General features: G+C 36.4%; 1 protein-coding gene across 50 annotated transcripts in view; it reads left to right on the top strand.

The window, feature by feature from the left end:
• Positions 1-15,728, top strand: part of Map4k4 (mitogen-activated protein kinase kinase kinase kinase 4) — a 107,854-nt gene that overhangs the window by 34,083 nt on the left and 58,043 nt on the right. For 49 of the 50 annotated variants that reach the window (XM_048810519.1, XM_048810534.1, XM_048810504.1 and 46 more), the window contains exons 3-8: positions 1,191-1,316; positions 3,441-3,551; positions 6,493-6,583; positions 8,759-8,889; positions 11,024-11,078; positions 12,507-12,585. In XM_048810519.1, coding sequence (XP_048666476.1) covers positions 1,191-1,316; positions 3,441-3,551; positions 6,493-6,583; positions 8,759-8,889; positions 11,024-11,078; positions 12,507-12,585 — 593 coding nt within the window. Of the gene's footprint in view, positions 1-1,190; positions 1,317-3,440; positions 3,552-6,492; positions 6,584-8,758; positions 8,890-11,023; positions 11,079-12,506; positions 12,586-15,728 lie in introns of those variants that run through there. The other variant, XM_048810533.1, reaches the window with a different exon arrangement.

Genomic DNA, 15,728 nt, shown 5'->3' with positions numbered 1-15,728 from the left:
ATGTGATTTCTGTTGCTGTATTGGTAGTTATCATCTATAAATGCTCTAAGGCACTGTGTTTATGGAATATACTCTTATAATATTTACACCAAGCAGGAAAGCTACCATTTTGAGAATCAATACTTTAGGGTGACTACATGTCTTATTCTGCTTGGTTTCCAAAGCAGTAATGCACAACTGTATTACTTATTATTTATTTTCCTTTTCCCATTTCTTCTCATCATTAATGTCTAATTAATGATATTGACAGGACCTTCCTTCATTCTTCCTTCCTGCCTCCCTCCCTGCTTTGCCTCATCCCTCCCCCTTCTCTCCCCTCCCCTCAGGCACTTAACCTCTCAGCCACATCTCCTTTTATTTTGAGGTAGAGTGTTGCTTAGTTGCTTTGACCTTGCAATCCTCCTGTTTCAGCCTCCTGAGTCCCTTGAATTACAGGCATGTGCCACCACACCCAGCTGAGCTTTCATCTAAAATATATATATATATTTTTTTGTTATAACCTTTATTTTTTTTTTTAATTTTTAATATTTATTTTATTTTTTTTAGTATTTGGCGGACACAACATCTTGGTTTGTATGTGGTGCTGAGGATCGAACCCGGGCCGCACGCATGCCAGGCGAGCGCGCTACCGCTTGAGCCACATCCCCAGCCCCATCTAAAATATATTTATAAACCGAATTTCCTTAGGTTCTGGAGATGCTAGGCTAAAGTAGTAGGCATCTTCAAATTGTTGTGTGTGTGCACATATATGCTTGTTTATGAGTGTGTGCTCTGTTGCCTTTTGTTGCATGTGTACACATGTACCTAGACTATTCACAACCTCTAAGTTGTCCCTGGCTGGAATTTCTTCCCTAGGTGTATGTAAGAGAAAAGTGAAGACCACAGGCTTCTTAGCTCTCATCTTTCATAAGAACAGTTTTTTTTTTCTTCCAGATTTATACCACCATTTGTTTCCTTCATTCCCCTAACCCTCCATCTCACCCAAAGTCATCTTTTCTTCCATTGCTTATCTTATTTTAATAAGAGAATACGGGAAAGCCAAGTTTGAAACCCTGAGAATGAAGCAATCTTTTGTTTCTTGAGGGACAGAGAACTTTAGCTTCTTTTGTTATTGCATATGTGGGGGGAAAATAAAGTCCCCTATATCATTCAAAAGCTGTGTGTTGTTTTTTCCTCCCCCCTCTCTTAAGGATGAAGAAGAAGAAATCAAACTGGAGATAAACATGCTGAAGAAATATTCTCATCATAGAAATATTGCAACATATTATGGTGCTTTCATTAAAAAGAGCCCCCCAGGACACGATGACCAACTCTGGGTAGGCATGTGTTTCTGAGTATTTTGTGGGCTTTTCTTTGTGGTGTATTCTTAAGCGCATTAAGAATTGTGCCAGGGTAGACCAGAAACAATGGAATTCCAAGAAGAAAACATAGGATCAGCACTCTAGTGTATCAGGCACAGGCAATGGCTTTCTCAATATAACAAGCAAAGGAAATAATGCACAGAGTTAATAAATGAAATGTATCAAATTAAAAAGTTTCTGCACAGCAAAGGGAACAACTGGGAATGAGAAGAACAAACCCACAGAATGGGAGAATTTTTTTTTTTTTTTAAGAGAGAATTTTTTAATATTTATTTTTTAGTTTTCAGAGGACACAACATCGTTGTTTGTATGTGGTGCTGAGGATTGAACCCGGGCTGCACACATGCCAGGCGAGCGCGCTACCGCTTGAGCCACATCCCCAGCCCAGGGGGAACATTTTTGCCAGCTATACTTCTGACAGAGGACTAATGTCTAGAATATATAAAGAACTCAAAAAACTTCACACTAAAAAACCAAATAACCCAATTAATAAATGTGCAAACAAATTAAACAGATACTTCTCAAAAGAAGAAATACAGATGGCTAACAAATATGAAATAATGTTAAACATCATTAGTAATTTTTGGGGAAACACAAATCAAAACTACACCGAGATTTTCTCTCACGCCAAGTAAGAATGGTAATCATCAAGAATACAAACAATAGCTGGGTGCAGCGGTGCACACCTGTAATCCCAGTAGCTAAGGCAGCTGAGGTAGGAGTTTAAAGCCAGCATCAGCAAAAGCAAGGTGCTAAGCAACTCAGTGAGACATTGTCTCTAAATAAAATACAAAATAGGGCTGGGGTTATGGCTCAGTGGTTGAGTGCCCATGAGTTCAATCCCTGGTGGGCCCCCCACCCAATCTCCCAGAGAGGGAGTGGGTTAGGGGAGAGAAACAACAGAGGAAAAGGGACCAAGGGGTGGGAGATAAGGAAGCAAGGGAAAGTGCTGGGGAATATATTGGCCAAATTATATTGTAGTATTGTGTGCATGTACCAATATGTAACATTATTATTTACAACTATAATCACCAACAAAAAATATGGATAAAAAGAACTTGGCAAGGGACAGGAATGAAAAGCAAAGAAAGGTCAGTAGCTGGTGGATTCTAAATGCTTCCTTGGCCTTTGTTGTTGAAGATAAACTAAATGTTTACTTTGCTGTTGATTTCACACATTGCATGAAAAAAAGTTAGCTTTGTCTTTCAGGAACAAATTGGCATCTTCCAGGATGAATGTGACCATATAATAGCAAGGAAATTAGGATCTTGGAAGAAAAATAATAAGAATTTTATGTGGGAGCCAGTTGATATGAAAACTCAGTGAATTTCTTCTTTTTTTGTAACTACCTGGAAGTGAGGCAAAGAATATAAGAAAATTTTTGTCAAACAAGAATTAATGATAATACTTAATTTAAAAACGGTAAATATTTAGGAAAATTTCTGAAATCAACACTTTGTAGCCTTATATCTTCATGAAGACATTTTTATTCAAGATGATGTTTCACATTAGTTAGAAGGGAAAAAATACTCTTATTATCTAACTTCAGTCATTAAACTTTTAGAATAGTTAATTTCTGTTTATATACAAATAAGCTGTAATCATTTTTCAATCAGATATAAATACTGCATTAAAATTATGTAATTTCTAAAAAATAGCATTATCCTTTTAAATTAAACCCAGTTGATACAAAATGATTTAATAATGATAAAGTATGAAAAATAGAACATGTTTGAGATTAAAATGAGAAAGAATGTAAGGGCGCACTTGAATCCGATTTCTGATAATTGGGCAGTGATAAAGAACAAATGGCACTTTTGTGCCCACATGCTTAGAAGAGGCATCTTGGCTGGTACATGCCATAGAGTGTTAGGCATTCCCAGTCTGTCAGACCACATGTGCAGAGTGAATACACAGGGGCATGGAATGAGCTGTCATTAACTTGGATACCTCTAAAATGATCACATGCCTAAGTGTCCAGGAAAAGGAGTGAATGGAACTGCATTTCCTCACTTCTCTGCAAGGTAAGTGTACTGAAAGCTGGTGTGTTAATCACAATGTGTCTTGTCTGCCCTGTAGCTTGTTATGGAGTTCTGTGGGGCTGGGTCCATCACAGACCTTGTGAAGAACACCAAAGGAAACACACTCAAAGAAGACTGGATTGCTTACATCTCCAGAGAGATTCTGAGGGTAAGGAAAGCAGGAGCTACTGTGCCTCAGTGGTGATCTTGTATTTACATTTGCATTTTCCTAGCTCCAGTGTTGTCTTTGCATTAGTTATGCCTATCAGATAATTCTATTTTTGACAACCTAGGTCTCTGTATAGCCATCTAGGTTTGGTGGTTTAAGCAGAAAGTATACTTTTTTGTGTGGGTGTGGCACTTGAACCCAAGGCCTTGTGCATGTGAGGCAAGCACTCTACCAACTGAGCTATATCCCCAGCCCACCTAAAGAAAGTATACTTAAACAAAAAAATTTTAGTTTTTTATATCCACAGACTGTGCATGTGTGGATCAAAAATATTCAAAAAAATAATTGCTTTGTACTGAGATTGTAGACTTATCATTACTCCCTAAATGATAAATTAGCAAATTATTTATGTAGCTGTGATACTGTATTAGCTATTATAAATGATCTAGATGTGATTCAAAGTATATGGTAGAATGTGTGTAGGTTATATGAAGATACCATACCATTTTAAATAAGGGACTTGAGCATCCTTAGATTTTTGGTATAAGAAGGTGTTGAGGGATACCATGGCATAAGCATTCTTCCCTCCCACTTGGACACCCAGGGACATCTGTAGTTTTTGTGTGTTTCTCCAAATTTGTGTTCGGACCTAATTGCAGTGGGAATTTCCTTTGGAGATTTAAAAGGAAATCAAGAGTGGAAGGAAGAGAAATAATCTCAAAACTGTTGGTTTTAAATGGCATCCTGTGCTTAATAAATCAAGGTTCATTGTGCTAAATGCTGGTTTCAAAATCATCTTGCAGACTTTGGCATTAGGTGATAGAATCTGTAACAGTATTTACAAAGAATAATTCTAATGTTTAATGTTATTTATAGCCAGTTGCAAAGCTGCCTAATGATCTTAGAGTAAGGTTTTGAACTGCTGTTTTAGCAGCAGTGGTTTCTTTAATAATAAACTCATTATGATACATTGGCAGAGGGTTTTTAGGATTTCATATTTTAAAGTTGTATGCAACTTACTAATAGGTGTCTTTTTTTATTCAGCCATTACCATGTTTCTTTCTACTTTAACCCTAAATTACAAACTTAAATTATTGATGCACTTTTATTTACCTACCATGTTTTAAAAATAAACACTGTGTTGTTAAAATGAAATCCAGTTCTTCTGCTTTCCCCACTAATTAAAAAAAAAAACTTTAAGTAGTAGTTATTTTATTTCTTTATATAGGTAAAGTCAGTAGCTTTACCTGTTAAGAAGAAACAAAATATAAGATTCATACAGGGCTACAGATTTAAAAACTGCCATATGGAATTCCTAAATAAATGTTTAATTTCTTTTTATTTAAATAGTCTACCAATAGGAAGTGCAGTGGTACATGGACCATATTTTTATAATCATATGCACATATCACTGTTAAAATATGAGTCTTTTATGGTTATTGTAGGAAGCAGAGCCTAAAAGTGAGAAGCTAATTAGCCTGTCCTACACAAGTGAAGGAATACAGTAAACAGCAGGCAGGATGAAACCATGGTTAAGAGGTTTTGATGGTGGAGTCAGTCACAACTGGGTTTGAGTCCTGCTGCTGCTTCTGCTCATTTACTGTGTACTTTCTGGGCATCACAGAGACCAACTATGAAATTACTATTGTTGGAATTAAATCAGTGTTCATGAAGCACTTACTGTATTCTGTGCATATGTGTTGTTACTATGTAGTTAGTATTCTCTGTTTGAACATGTATACAATATCTTTTTTGTGTATAATTCTATGATGTGGTTTCTTAAGCAGGGAATTATTAGCTTCTAGCATAATGTCCCAGATGTCAAAGACATCAAAGATAGTTTATANTTCATGCAATGTGTGAAATCAACAGCAAAGTAAACATTTAGTTTATCTTCAACAACAAAGGCCAAGGAAGCATTTAGAATCCACCAGCTACTGACCTTTCTTTGCTTTTCATTCCTGTCCCTTGCCAAGTTCTTTTTATCCATATTTTTTGTTGGTGATTATAGTTGTAAATGGACAACATACTTTCATTTATTTTTTATGTGGTGCTAAGGATTGAACCCAGTGCCTCACATGTGCGAGGCAAGTGTTCTACCACTGAGCTATAGCCCCAGCCCTGATCTACACTTTTCGATCAAGATGTTTCAGAGTATATAGGTTGCTGGTATCTTAAGGAGACAGGCTTCATATTTAGCTTCTCCAGTTAAGGATAAAACAAACAAATCAGTTGTGAGAATGATGGCTGCTATCTTTCAGACCATATTTGGATGCAGCATGTGGTTTTGTTCCTCTACTACCTCTCGAGAGACATGCTCTTGGGCTTCATTCCAGATAGAAGGTCATCAAAAAGTGCTATATGCCCAGTAGAGTTTGTTTTCTTGGGAAAGAAAGATATTTTAATTCAACACAAGGCTCTTTTCAGAATCATTTTACACTTTGGGTAGAGGTGGGATTGATGAACACTTAGCAGTTTGTCACTGTACAGTGGGAAGACAAGATGACATTTTATAACTAGATTTAAATCTGCTCTAGCCCTTTGTTTTTCTTTTGGGATTTGTCTAGTGCAAATATACCCATGGTCACCCACTGAAAGATAGACATTGGCGTGGGAAAGGAACCACCCTGTACACAAATAGCACAAATTACAGCAGAGAAACTGTAGATGGTAATCTAAAGTGTGTCTTAAAGGCACAGCTCACAAGTGCTCATGTTGCGGAGGGGAAAACTAGCCGGTTGAAGTTGTGGTTAGGTGGGTTTCTTCTATATGATAGTATTGGTGTGTCTTCCTAGGTATGTGCTAAAAGAAAATTTTATGTCCTAATTATGAACTTAACGAAACTTTTTGGATCACGTATACTTTGTTACAAAAGGTGTGTTGCTAGCTGTTTACTAACGGGGACAAAGAACTAAAATTCTAATCTGTCTGTCCTTTTCAGGGACTGGCACATCTTCACATTCACCATGTGATTCACCGGGATATCAAGGGCCAGAATGTGTTGCTTACGGAGAATGCAGAGGTGAAACTTGGTACGTGAGGGATGTGTGGCATACTTGCCCCTCAGGCAACTTGCTGCCCTGTTTACATTTAGCTAAAAGTTCATTTTTTTTTAAAATATTTATTTTTTAGTTTTTTAGGTGGATATGATATCTTTATTTTATTTTTATGTGGTGCTGAGGATCGAACCCAGTGCCTCACAGGTGCTAAGCGAACACTCTACCACTTAAGCTACAACCCAAGCTTCTAAAAGTTTATTCTTTTACCCATATTTTCTGTTTCTGTTCCTGTTCTTAAAAATGTGGGCCTGGGCTTACTGCTTAGCCAGGCTCCAACCTCCTTTCTCTTGGGCTTCTCCTCTGATTTGTTCTCTGTACAGAAGCCAACTGATTGAGACCATGTCACATTCCTGCTTAAAGACCCTTAGTGGCTTCCTATTTTACTTTAGATAAAATACACTTGAACTCTGCTGGTCCATAAAAAGCCTTGTAGGAACTGGCTCCTACTATTTTCCCACCCCATTTTGTGAGCCTCTTTTATTTCCTTTCTCAATCACTGTTTTTTTTCTCCCCACTTCTTAGAACTTGCCTCAGGGTTTTTGCACATACTGTTCCCCATTTGAAAGATTTAACCTCTATTTTGAAACTAAAAAGTTTTCTCCTCATCTGCAGGAGGCTTTATTTGGCTCTCTTATTTGTCTTGGGCTGTGTTTCTTTTTCCTTTCCCAGCACTGTTCACAATTTATAATTACATGATTATTTATTTTCTTGTATTTCTGTCTCCTTACCAGAATTCAAGATCTGAGAGTGTGTGACCAGGATTGTTTTGTTGTTTACCAGTATATTCTTACCCAGCACCTAGTATGTTGCCTCCAGGGTAGATTTTTGCTAAATTTCTGCATGGATAGATAATTGAAGACTCTGGCCGTCCCAGAGATGGCTTTACAATGATTTTTAAAAAATATTATCTGTTTCCCTTAGCTGGATCTGAACTTCTTCCCATCTAGTTTCATATAATGGTTCTTTGAAGTTTTTTTAAAGTCTGTTAGAATTAATTTTTCTTTCATTGAAACATCATACAAACACTTTTTATCCTTATGCTCACAAGAATCTAGTCCATCTTCCTTTCAAAAACCTTGGCACAATAGTTGTACTTTAAAATTTTCATCCTTGCTTTGTTGTGTAGTGCCTGTATTTATTGATCACCTGTGGAGGACTAGTCTGCGTATTTGGAAACTCCCCTCAAAGCTAAGATAGGAGGCCCTTGAGTTGTCCTCACTTAATGAGTTCAATGAACCTGTGTATATTGGCCTTCTGCTTCCAGGCCTATGATAGTCCCTCAGTAATTACTTAGTGATCAGTTACTGTTGCTATCCAAATTGCTGTGAAGCTTGCTCAGACTTTCTGTGCTTACTTTGTGGCCCATGCTTCCCTGTCTTGAGCATTCAGTTAATGAGCCCACCCCCAGCCCAGTTGATTCCCAAGCATGTTCTGTAGACAGAATTGGAACCTTTGACACCAGTGAATTATCTCAGCAATTCATAGACTCGTTGGCATGAGCAGCTCCTACTCCTCTGTGCACTTCTTACTGGGGTCATGGCAGTTTGCAGGTAGTGATAATGTTGGTAGATACTGATGGACAGACATTCTGATGTGGACTTTCTGTCAACCCTGCCTCCCACCTGTGAAGTTCAGCAGAACTATTCTGAAGTTAAATTGGGCAGGAAGTAAAAGTCCCTCTGAAAACTCAACAGAAATCCCAAGTGCTTCTGGGGATGTTTTTTGTATATTCCCTATTCTCTTATTTAGAGCAATGCTTTATTCTTTTCAAGAAAACCTTAATTCTGCTTAAAACAAAGAAGCTAAATCATTTGGAGTGTAGGTCATTTCTCCTTGGGACTTTTCTGAACCTGTACTCATTTATGGCAGTTGTGTTCTTTGAAAGCACTAGTAGTCATTGATGCAAAAGACCCTCTGCTGATCCTGGACCACGCCTCCCAGGAGTTTCCGTATGGCAGAGGATCTTGCAGTCTTAATGACTTTGCTCTGGAAAGGGCACTCCTTTTGGAAGTGTCCTACTTTGAAGAGTTTTGCAGGTTCATCAAACAGTGCTATTTTAGTTTACTATGAAGATACCTTTTCCATCCAGTTTTTTCTTTGCATCTTAAATCATGTTCTACTTTTTCTTCCTTTTTCTGTTTTTCACAGTTGATTTTGGGGTGAGTGCTCAGCTGGACAGGACAGTTGGAAGGAGGAATACATTCATAGGCACCCCCTACTGGATGGCTCCTGAAGTTATCGCCTGTGATGAGAACCCAGACGCCACCTACGACTACAGAGTAAGAGGCACCTGCTTGGCTGGCCTTTGCTCAGTTGTAGGGGTGAATAGAGGTTGCTTATGTATTTCATACATACTTCTTAATTTCTCGAGGAAGACATGAGCCCCTGTTGTGGGCGCAAATTTTCCAGAACAGTGTTAAGTGACTTTTTTGTCCGTTTGCTTCACTAAGGATTGCACTTGTGTCAGACAGTACAGGCCACTGGGTATGTAGTACATGGAACTTTTCTTCATGAGTACATTAAAAGTTTTCTCCCATTTGTTATCCTTTTTAATTTGAGGAATTTCTTAAAATCAAATATATTTTTTAAATATTGTCAGAATGTATAAGAGCTACATTTATAAAATTTTAGATTATTCTTGTTAAAAGAGTCTCATAGTTTTCATTTAGTATACAAATATATTGAGATTATTAGAGTGACCTTGAGGGACTTGAATCAATAATGCATTTGATCCAGGTATAAAAATCCATATTTGGTAATGAGACTTAGGTTGGCTATATTTACAAAAATTTATTTTAAAAAAAAACTTAATTAAACAAACTGGAGTGGTTAATGTACCTGTTAGTGATATTCATCGTGAAGTTTGTCTTAACAGTCCCCAGTGTATTTCAGTATTTATTTTAAGTACCCAATTACTGAGGCTTAAATTAAATCAATGCAGCTGAGGAATTTTTATTGTTTCTTTTATATGGAGTTTTAAAAAATAGGTTACAGATTTTGTGACATTTTATTTTTTAATGTTATTGCATATCTCTTAAAATTAGAAACCATTTTTGAGTGTACGCAAAATATTATCATACCTAAGTGAATTTAAATAATTCCTTATACAGAGTTAATAATTGAAAATCTTAATTAAAGATTATAGCTGATTTGTCCAAACCAGTATCCAGTGCAGGACAGGACGTATTTGGTTGTTTGGCCATTGAGTAGCTTTTAATTTAGAATGCATCCCCATTTTTATTCATGAACCTGACTTGCTTAAGACGTTGGGTCTATTGTAAAATGTTCTACTCTCTAGATTTGCCTGATGATTCCTATGTAATATGTGTTTCTTGTTTCCTGTCAACTGCAAAGGCTCAGTTATTGTCAAGGAAAGCTCACTTACAAGATGACCTCATAGGAGCTGGGGTACTTTGTGTTGCCTTATGCCAGGAAACCTACAGCCCTGCTTATGCCACCATTGACACTGCCAAAATGTCCTCTGGTTTAAGGCAGTAAGCCCTTTGCACCCTTGTAGTATGGAAAATTCCATAAAAGTAAGGGAGAAATTTGTAGGTCTATTCTTATTCTTGTATTCAAACATAATTACTTTGTAAGATAATTATAGGTTAATATTGGAAAACTTAAATTGGGCAACTTTGAGTAATTATATGATCATGATAGCATAAAAATGAAATGTATACTAATGACAATAACTGTCTATATTTTTCTTTTTTAAAATAAGATTTGTTCTTCAGCCGGTGCTTATTGAGTATCTATCAGATATTAAAATGAACAAAACAAAAACACTCGCCCTTGTGGAATTTTGAGCAAGGAACAAAAGTTTAATTCAAAATTTAAAGTTAACATTTCAGGGGAATCAGGAAGAATAGAGTCCTTGCATACAAAGACAGTTTACTTCCATCTCTCCCTTGTTTGGTTTGAAGATGGAGTGCAGAGGCCCCATAGTATGATTTGAATTAGTGAATAAGTATTGATTTTATGAATAGTTTTAAGAACTTTGTAAAGAATGGCTTCTGTCCTTTAAACTTAAAATCTTAATTACATTTGAGGTGCTAACATAAAATATAAAAACAAACATAAATCTGATCCAGGAGTCTAGACATAATGCTTGTAAAGAAATGTGGGTGCACACTGAAGAGGAGAACATTCACTGAGCTGTTAGAGGGCTTTTACATCAATTATGTCTGTCTCGTTTACAGCGATGAGTGGTTTTAATCAGCTAATCTTTATTATTTTAGGTATCATCTGTTCACTCACTTGTAAGGTGTTCCTATAACTGTGTTTTCACTTTTAATATCCTGACAAGTTGTTTTGTACACTTGAAAGAAAGCCTTTATTTCAGTTGTGTGAATAGTCATAAGTGAGTTAATGGCTTTGCAGCTAATATGGCATACTGTTTTATTTTTGCAGAGTGATCTTTGGTCTTGTGGCATTACAGCCATTGAGATGGCAGAAGGTGCTCCCCGTAAGTAATTTTTCTTCACTTTTTAGCCCAGTTGTAGTATGTAACCTAAACTAGTTCCTAGGCTTCAAAGAGTAGTTTCATGTATAAAGTGATTCTTGGTGGAGGCATTTGTAAACATTATAAATGAAATTCTTGATAACCATTGTCCCTTATGGAGATCTCTTGGTATGTATAGGCTGTATTTTCTTTTTATTTAAGTAGAATTCACATGTGTAAGCTGAGATCACATCAATAACTGGTAATTTTTGGTTTTGCATTTTAAAGTTAATATCCAGTTAAACTGGTTCCTAACATGAAATTTTAGTATTACTTAAGTTTTGACTTAATAAATGGAGGCATTATTTTTATTTACAGAATTTTTTTGGAGGGGGGCGGATTATTCATGAAAATTTGTAGGAGTGTTTGCTTTTCCTTGGATTAAATCAATGAAAACTTCTATAAAATTGAGAGTTTTGATCAGGGTTGGGATAGAATAACAGAAAAAAAGAAAAAAGCCATATTTTCTGCGGGTTTCCCTAAAAGGGAAAGACAGTGTAACTGCCTGGTACATAGTTGCTGAATAAATATTTGTTGAATGAATGAAAAAATCATTGAAAACAAATTAGTTTGCAATACAGAAATAGATATTTGCTTTGAATACCAGATGTTCCTCATGTTTCTTTCTAAGGAATTGGGACAGGGAAATATTGCTTGATCCTTTGTCTCAGTTTTCTTTCACAATGGGAATACTATTGTCTGCGTCTCCATCCCCACATTCCCAGCTGCCTTATAAGAATCTCTTGAAGGTAAATAAACACATGAAAATGCACATTACCTATGGTGACATTAATGCATACATGTGTGCCGACCATCTTTATTGGAATGAGTGATTGTAGAGGTAGTAATAGCACAGAATTAGACAACTCCATTTTACTTCCACATTTTCACTCTTTCATAATAATACTAGCTATAACAATAGTCAGCAACATCTCTGAAGGGCTTAACTATCCTTACTCTGTTCCAGGCATTGTATGAAGGCCTTCCCAAGGTGTGTTCACAAGCAGTGCCTTGTTTAATCCTTATTAGAACAACCCTGTGAAAATACAACCATTTTCACTATAATCTTATGGATGGCTTAAAAAACATAAGTGTTTTTATCTTCTTTTAAGACTTTGAATTAATTTTTATCTTTGGTTCATGAGAACTGTCCAATGTCTGTTTGAAAGTGTATATTCTTCTTGTTGCTCTTGTCCTTTGTATATTTTATATTTTTAAATGAGAAATTCAAGGTATGCCCAGAGTTCCAAGCTAGATGTCTAGACAGCTTGACATGAAGCCTATTAATTGGGCAATTGGAACAGACCGTTTGGTGTTACTTATGAATGAGCCCTAGAAGTCAAGAATGAGTAAAATAAGTGCCATACTGACACGACCGTCTCCTCTCCCCAGCTCTCTGTGACATGCATCCAATGAGAGCACTGTTTCTCATTCCCAGAAACCCTCCTCCCCGGCTGAAGTCAAAAAAATGGTAAGCTATGTATGGATTTTTTGTTGTTGTTCTTTTCTTTCTTTTTTAAAATCGTATTGTTTCTTTTCAGTTTTACTTTCTTTTGAAGTAAAATTCTGGCCATTCTAATTTCAACCATTATAAAAGCCAAACACCAATTAAAAAAAATAAATTAATATTTTTAGTCCTTTTTTTCCTTGATAAATTCTCTTTACAAAATAGTGTCAGGTTATCATGTGAAACACCATAACGTGGTTTCTTTTTAATATTTAAAAAAATAAAATTAAATATATATTTAATATTTGCTTTTAAGTACAGTATACTTTTAAACATCTTTCCATTAAAACAGCAAAGCTATGTTGACTTGAAATCTCTCAGATGAAATAGGACTTTAAAATTAATGGTAGAGTTTACTATAATTATTGTTATTAAGTGTTTTTTTGGCATGCTTGTTTTCATTCCAGAAGAACATAGTAACAGACCGGACCCCTCTCCTTGGCAGCCACCTTCCTTCCCTTCTTGCTGCTCTCCTGCATGTGTCCGACGAGACACTGATATCCCTGGGAGGGCTGTGATGACAGCCTTCCCTGAGGAAAGCCTTTAGAGTTTCAGTATTATGGGAGTATGTGTTTGGGTGAATTTTAAAATCTTAAAGGGAGGGGGCCATGCCCGGATATCGCCGACCCCAACCCCAAGAGTTTTTTTTCACTTGTTCCTTCCTGAACCTTTTTTCTTGAATCTTTTTTTATCAGGTCTTGTCTACACTCAAGCTCCTCATACATATATGTGGGCCTTTCTTCCTTTCTCTGTTTTCCTTCCTGTTTCCTGGGCTTATCTGTCTTTATTGATGCTTACCTACTGTGCTCTGCTGGTTCCCTCTTACCCCCAACCTTTCTTCTTTTTAAAACTATTCTTATTAGTTTTCCAGTTAATGTTTTTCCCTTAGGATTTTGTCTCTTCTGAAATATGCACAAAGTCTCCGAGTCTTCCATTCAGGATTTGTTCTATTCCTGTGTACTCTGCTCTTGATTGTTTGTTTTCTGATCTATTGCAGTTTTCTTTTCCCCTCTGGGGTATATACATGTACATACATTTTCACCCCAGCTTCCTTTGTGCTTCTCCCTTTCCTCACTTTTTGGGTTCTCACACATTTTACTCTTACTTCCCCATCTTTATTCTAGCTGGATTTTTCTCATTCTTTATGCAGTGTCTTTAACTGCATTGGATTCCAGATAACTGAGGCCATCTCATTCCATTTACCAGTTTTAGAGAGGTTGTCAAAGGCCACACAGTTGCAAAGATCTTAGCTTGATTGGTCCACTGTGTTAAGATATGATAACTTTTTGGCTTCATGGATAGGCAGCTCCAGGGACACCAAGTGTGTACAGTGGATATCACTTAGGAGTAAGGTAGGGGGTGGAGTAATAATTTTTTATCTAGCTCATCCTAAACCAAGTGATTCTTGTTTTTCTTTTTTCTTTTCCCTTTCATATTTTATTGAAGGGAATTTTTACCGGGAGGATTACTGAATTAATGCTCTGTCTTCAGGGTACCTCACACTCTGATTATTCTGTCCATTACTTGCAGTTTTGTGTACTATATGTACAATATGCAATTATGTAAAAATATTGTGGTGTAGGTTGTCATCGGTAGAGATAAATGCTTCCTGGATTCTTTTCTTAACACCAGACTTCCATGTTCATCCATTCACACCACTGTTCTCATTTTACCCAGGTATTCTAAAGGGGTTAGAGGATTGCAGACATAAAACCTTCTTTCTTTGGGACTGCTATTTTGCTGTCTACCAGATGTAAATTTCTATTACTGTTTCTGGAGAAATGGTGATTAAAAAGATGATTAATAACCTCTCTTCCAGCAGAATTGATTGTTGATTTTTAAAGAAAATATTATAGATGGTTGATTCCTGAATGTCGGTTGTTGTACACAAAAATTCCTTTGGAATCTTTTCACTCAGAACTCCAGTGTTTGGTCTGGGGAATGATTCATGTATTTGTATCTTTAATAAATTCCTTGAAATGATCCCCAAGGGCAGCAGGATTTAGGGATCTCTGAGTTAGAGCATTCCATTTTATAGTATTCTCTAAATTTCCCATGTTTCTCATTAAACACCTTCTTTGATGTTGAAGCCTTTCTCTGAGCCAATTCTAACATATTTCCGCATTCTTCTCCACTTTCATAGTAATCTCAGAAAATGACTTCTTATTCTCTGATATTTTTGCCCCTTTGTTCGTATTGTTCCTTCATGCTGTCTTTTCTCTCTCATCTTTGGCATATCAAACACCTGCTTTTTCTTGATGTCTAACCCACTGTAGTAGTTTTTGCTTTTTCTCTTCTGTAAGTTTGATCATATATCTGTTATTGGGCATACCTAAATTTTCTCTGTTTCTATGTACATTTCTTATAGAGCCTACCATAAACAAACACATATATAAATATTTGTTGAATTGAAAAAATAGTAAGTTTGAATGGAAATAAAAAATAATTAAAGTGATTCTTTAAAACAATGAAAGAAGTGAATTAATTTTTTAAATCACATTTCTAAAGACTGAATATTTCATTCATTCAACAAAAATTTATTATATACCTTTTGTGGTATGCCATGCTTAGAGTTTAGCATTGCTAATAAGTAAAAAAAAAAAAAAAGAGAGAACTGTTCCTGCCTGAACTATTTCAAACCAGTAAAGGAGACAGAAGCTTAAAAGTGTTCAGTATGTTAAGTGCAGATAACCCCAGAAAAGTCTCCTATCTTGGGGTATGTAGGATAAAATGTTGCCAGGAAAGACTTACCAAAAGACATGACAGGTGTGTCTCAAAACAGAGTGGGTGAGAGTATCTTAGCTAAGGGCAGGGCTGGAGAGTCTTTGTGAATAAGAGAAGACCAAGGTCAAGCTAAAAGTGGCTGATAGTAAGGGTGGCAAAGTCATTGCCCTCTCAAAACTGTCATTCCTACCTTTGTATATTAAGCCAAATGAAATCTGGTTGAAGTGTCAAATGAACAGGTGTAAGAGTCCCAGCATTTTGTCAATGCAAGGCTTCTTTGCCCCTGTGTCTGTCCTCATCTTTTAGGTGTCAAGGTATCTGTCCTGTGTTTGACTTCATATTAGCAAAGACCTCCCCCCTATTCCTGCTTCTCCTACCCATGG

The sequence above is a fragment of the Marmota marmota genome, unplaced genomic scaffold (assembly GCF_001458135.2).
Source record: "Marmota marmota marmota unplaced genomic scaffold, marMar, whole genome shotgun sequence".
NCBI lineage: Eukaryota > Metazoa > Chordata > Mammalia > Rodentia > Sciuridae > Marmota > Marmota marmota.
The sequence above is the reverse complement of the archived record's forward strand: the minus strand, read 5'-3'. Positions and strand labels throughout refer to the sequence as shown.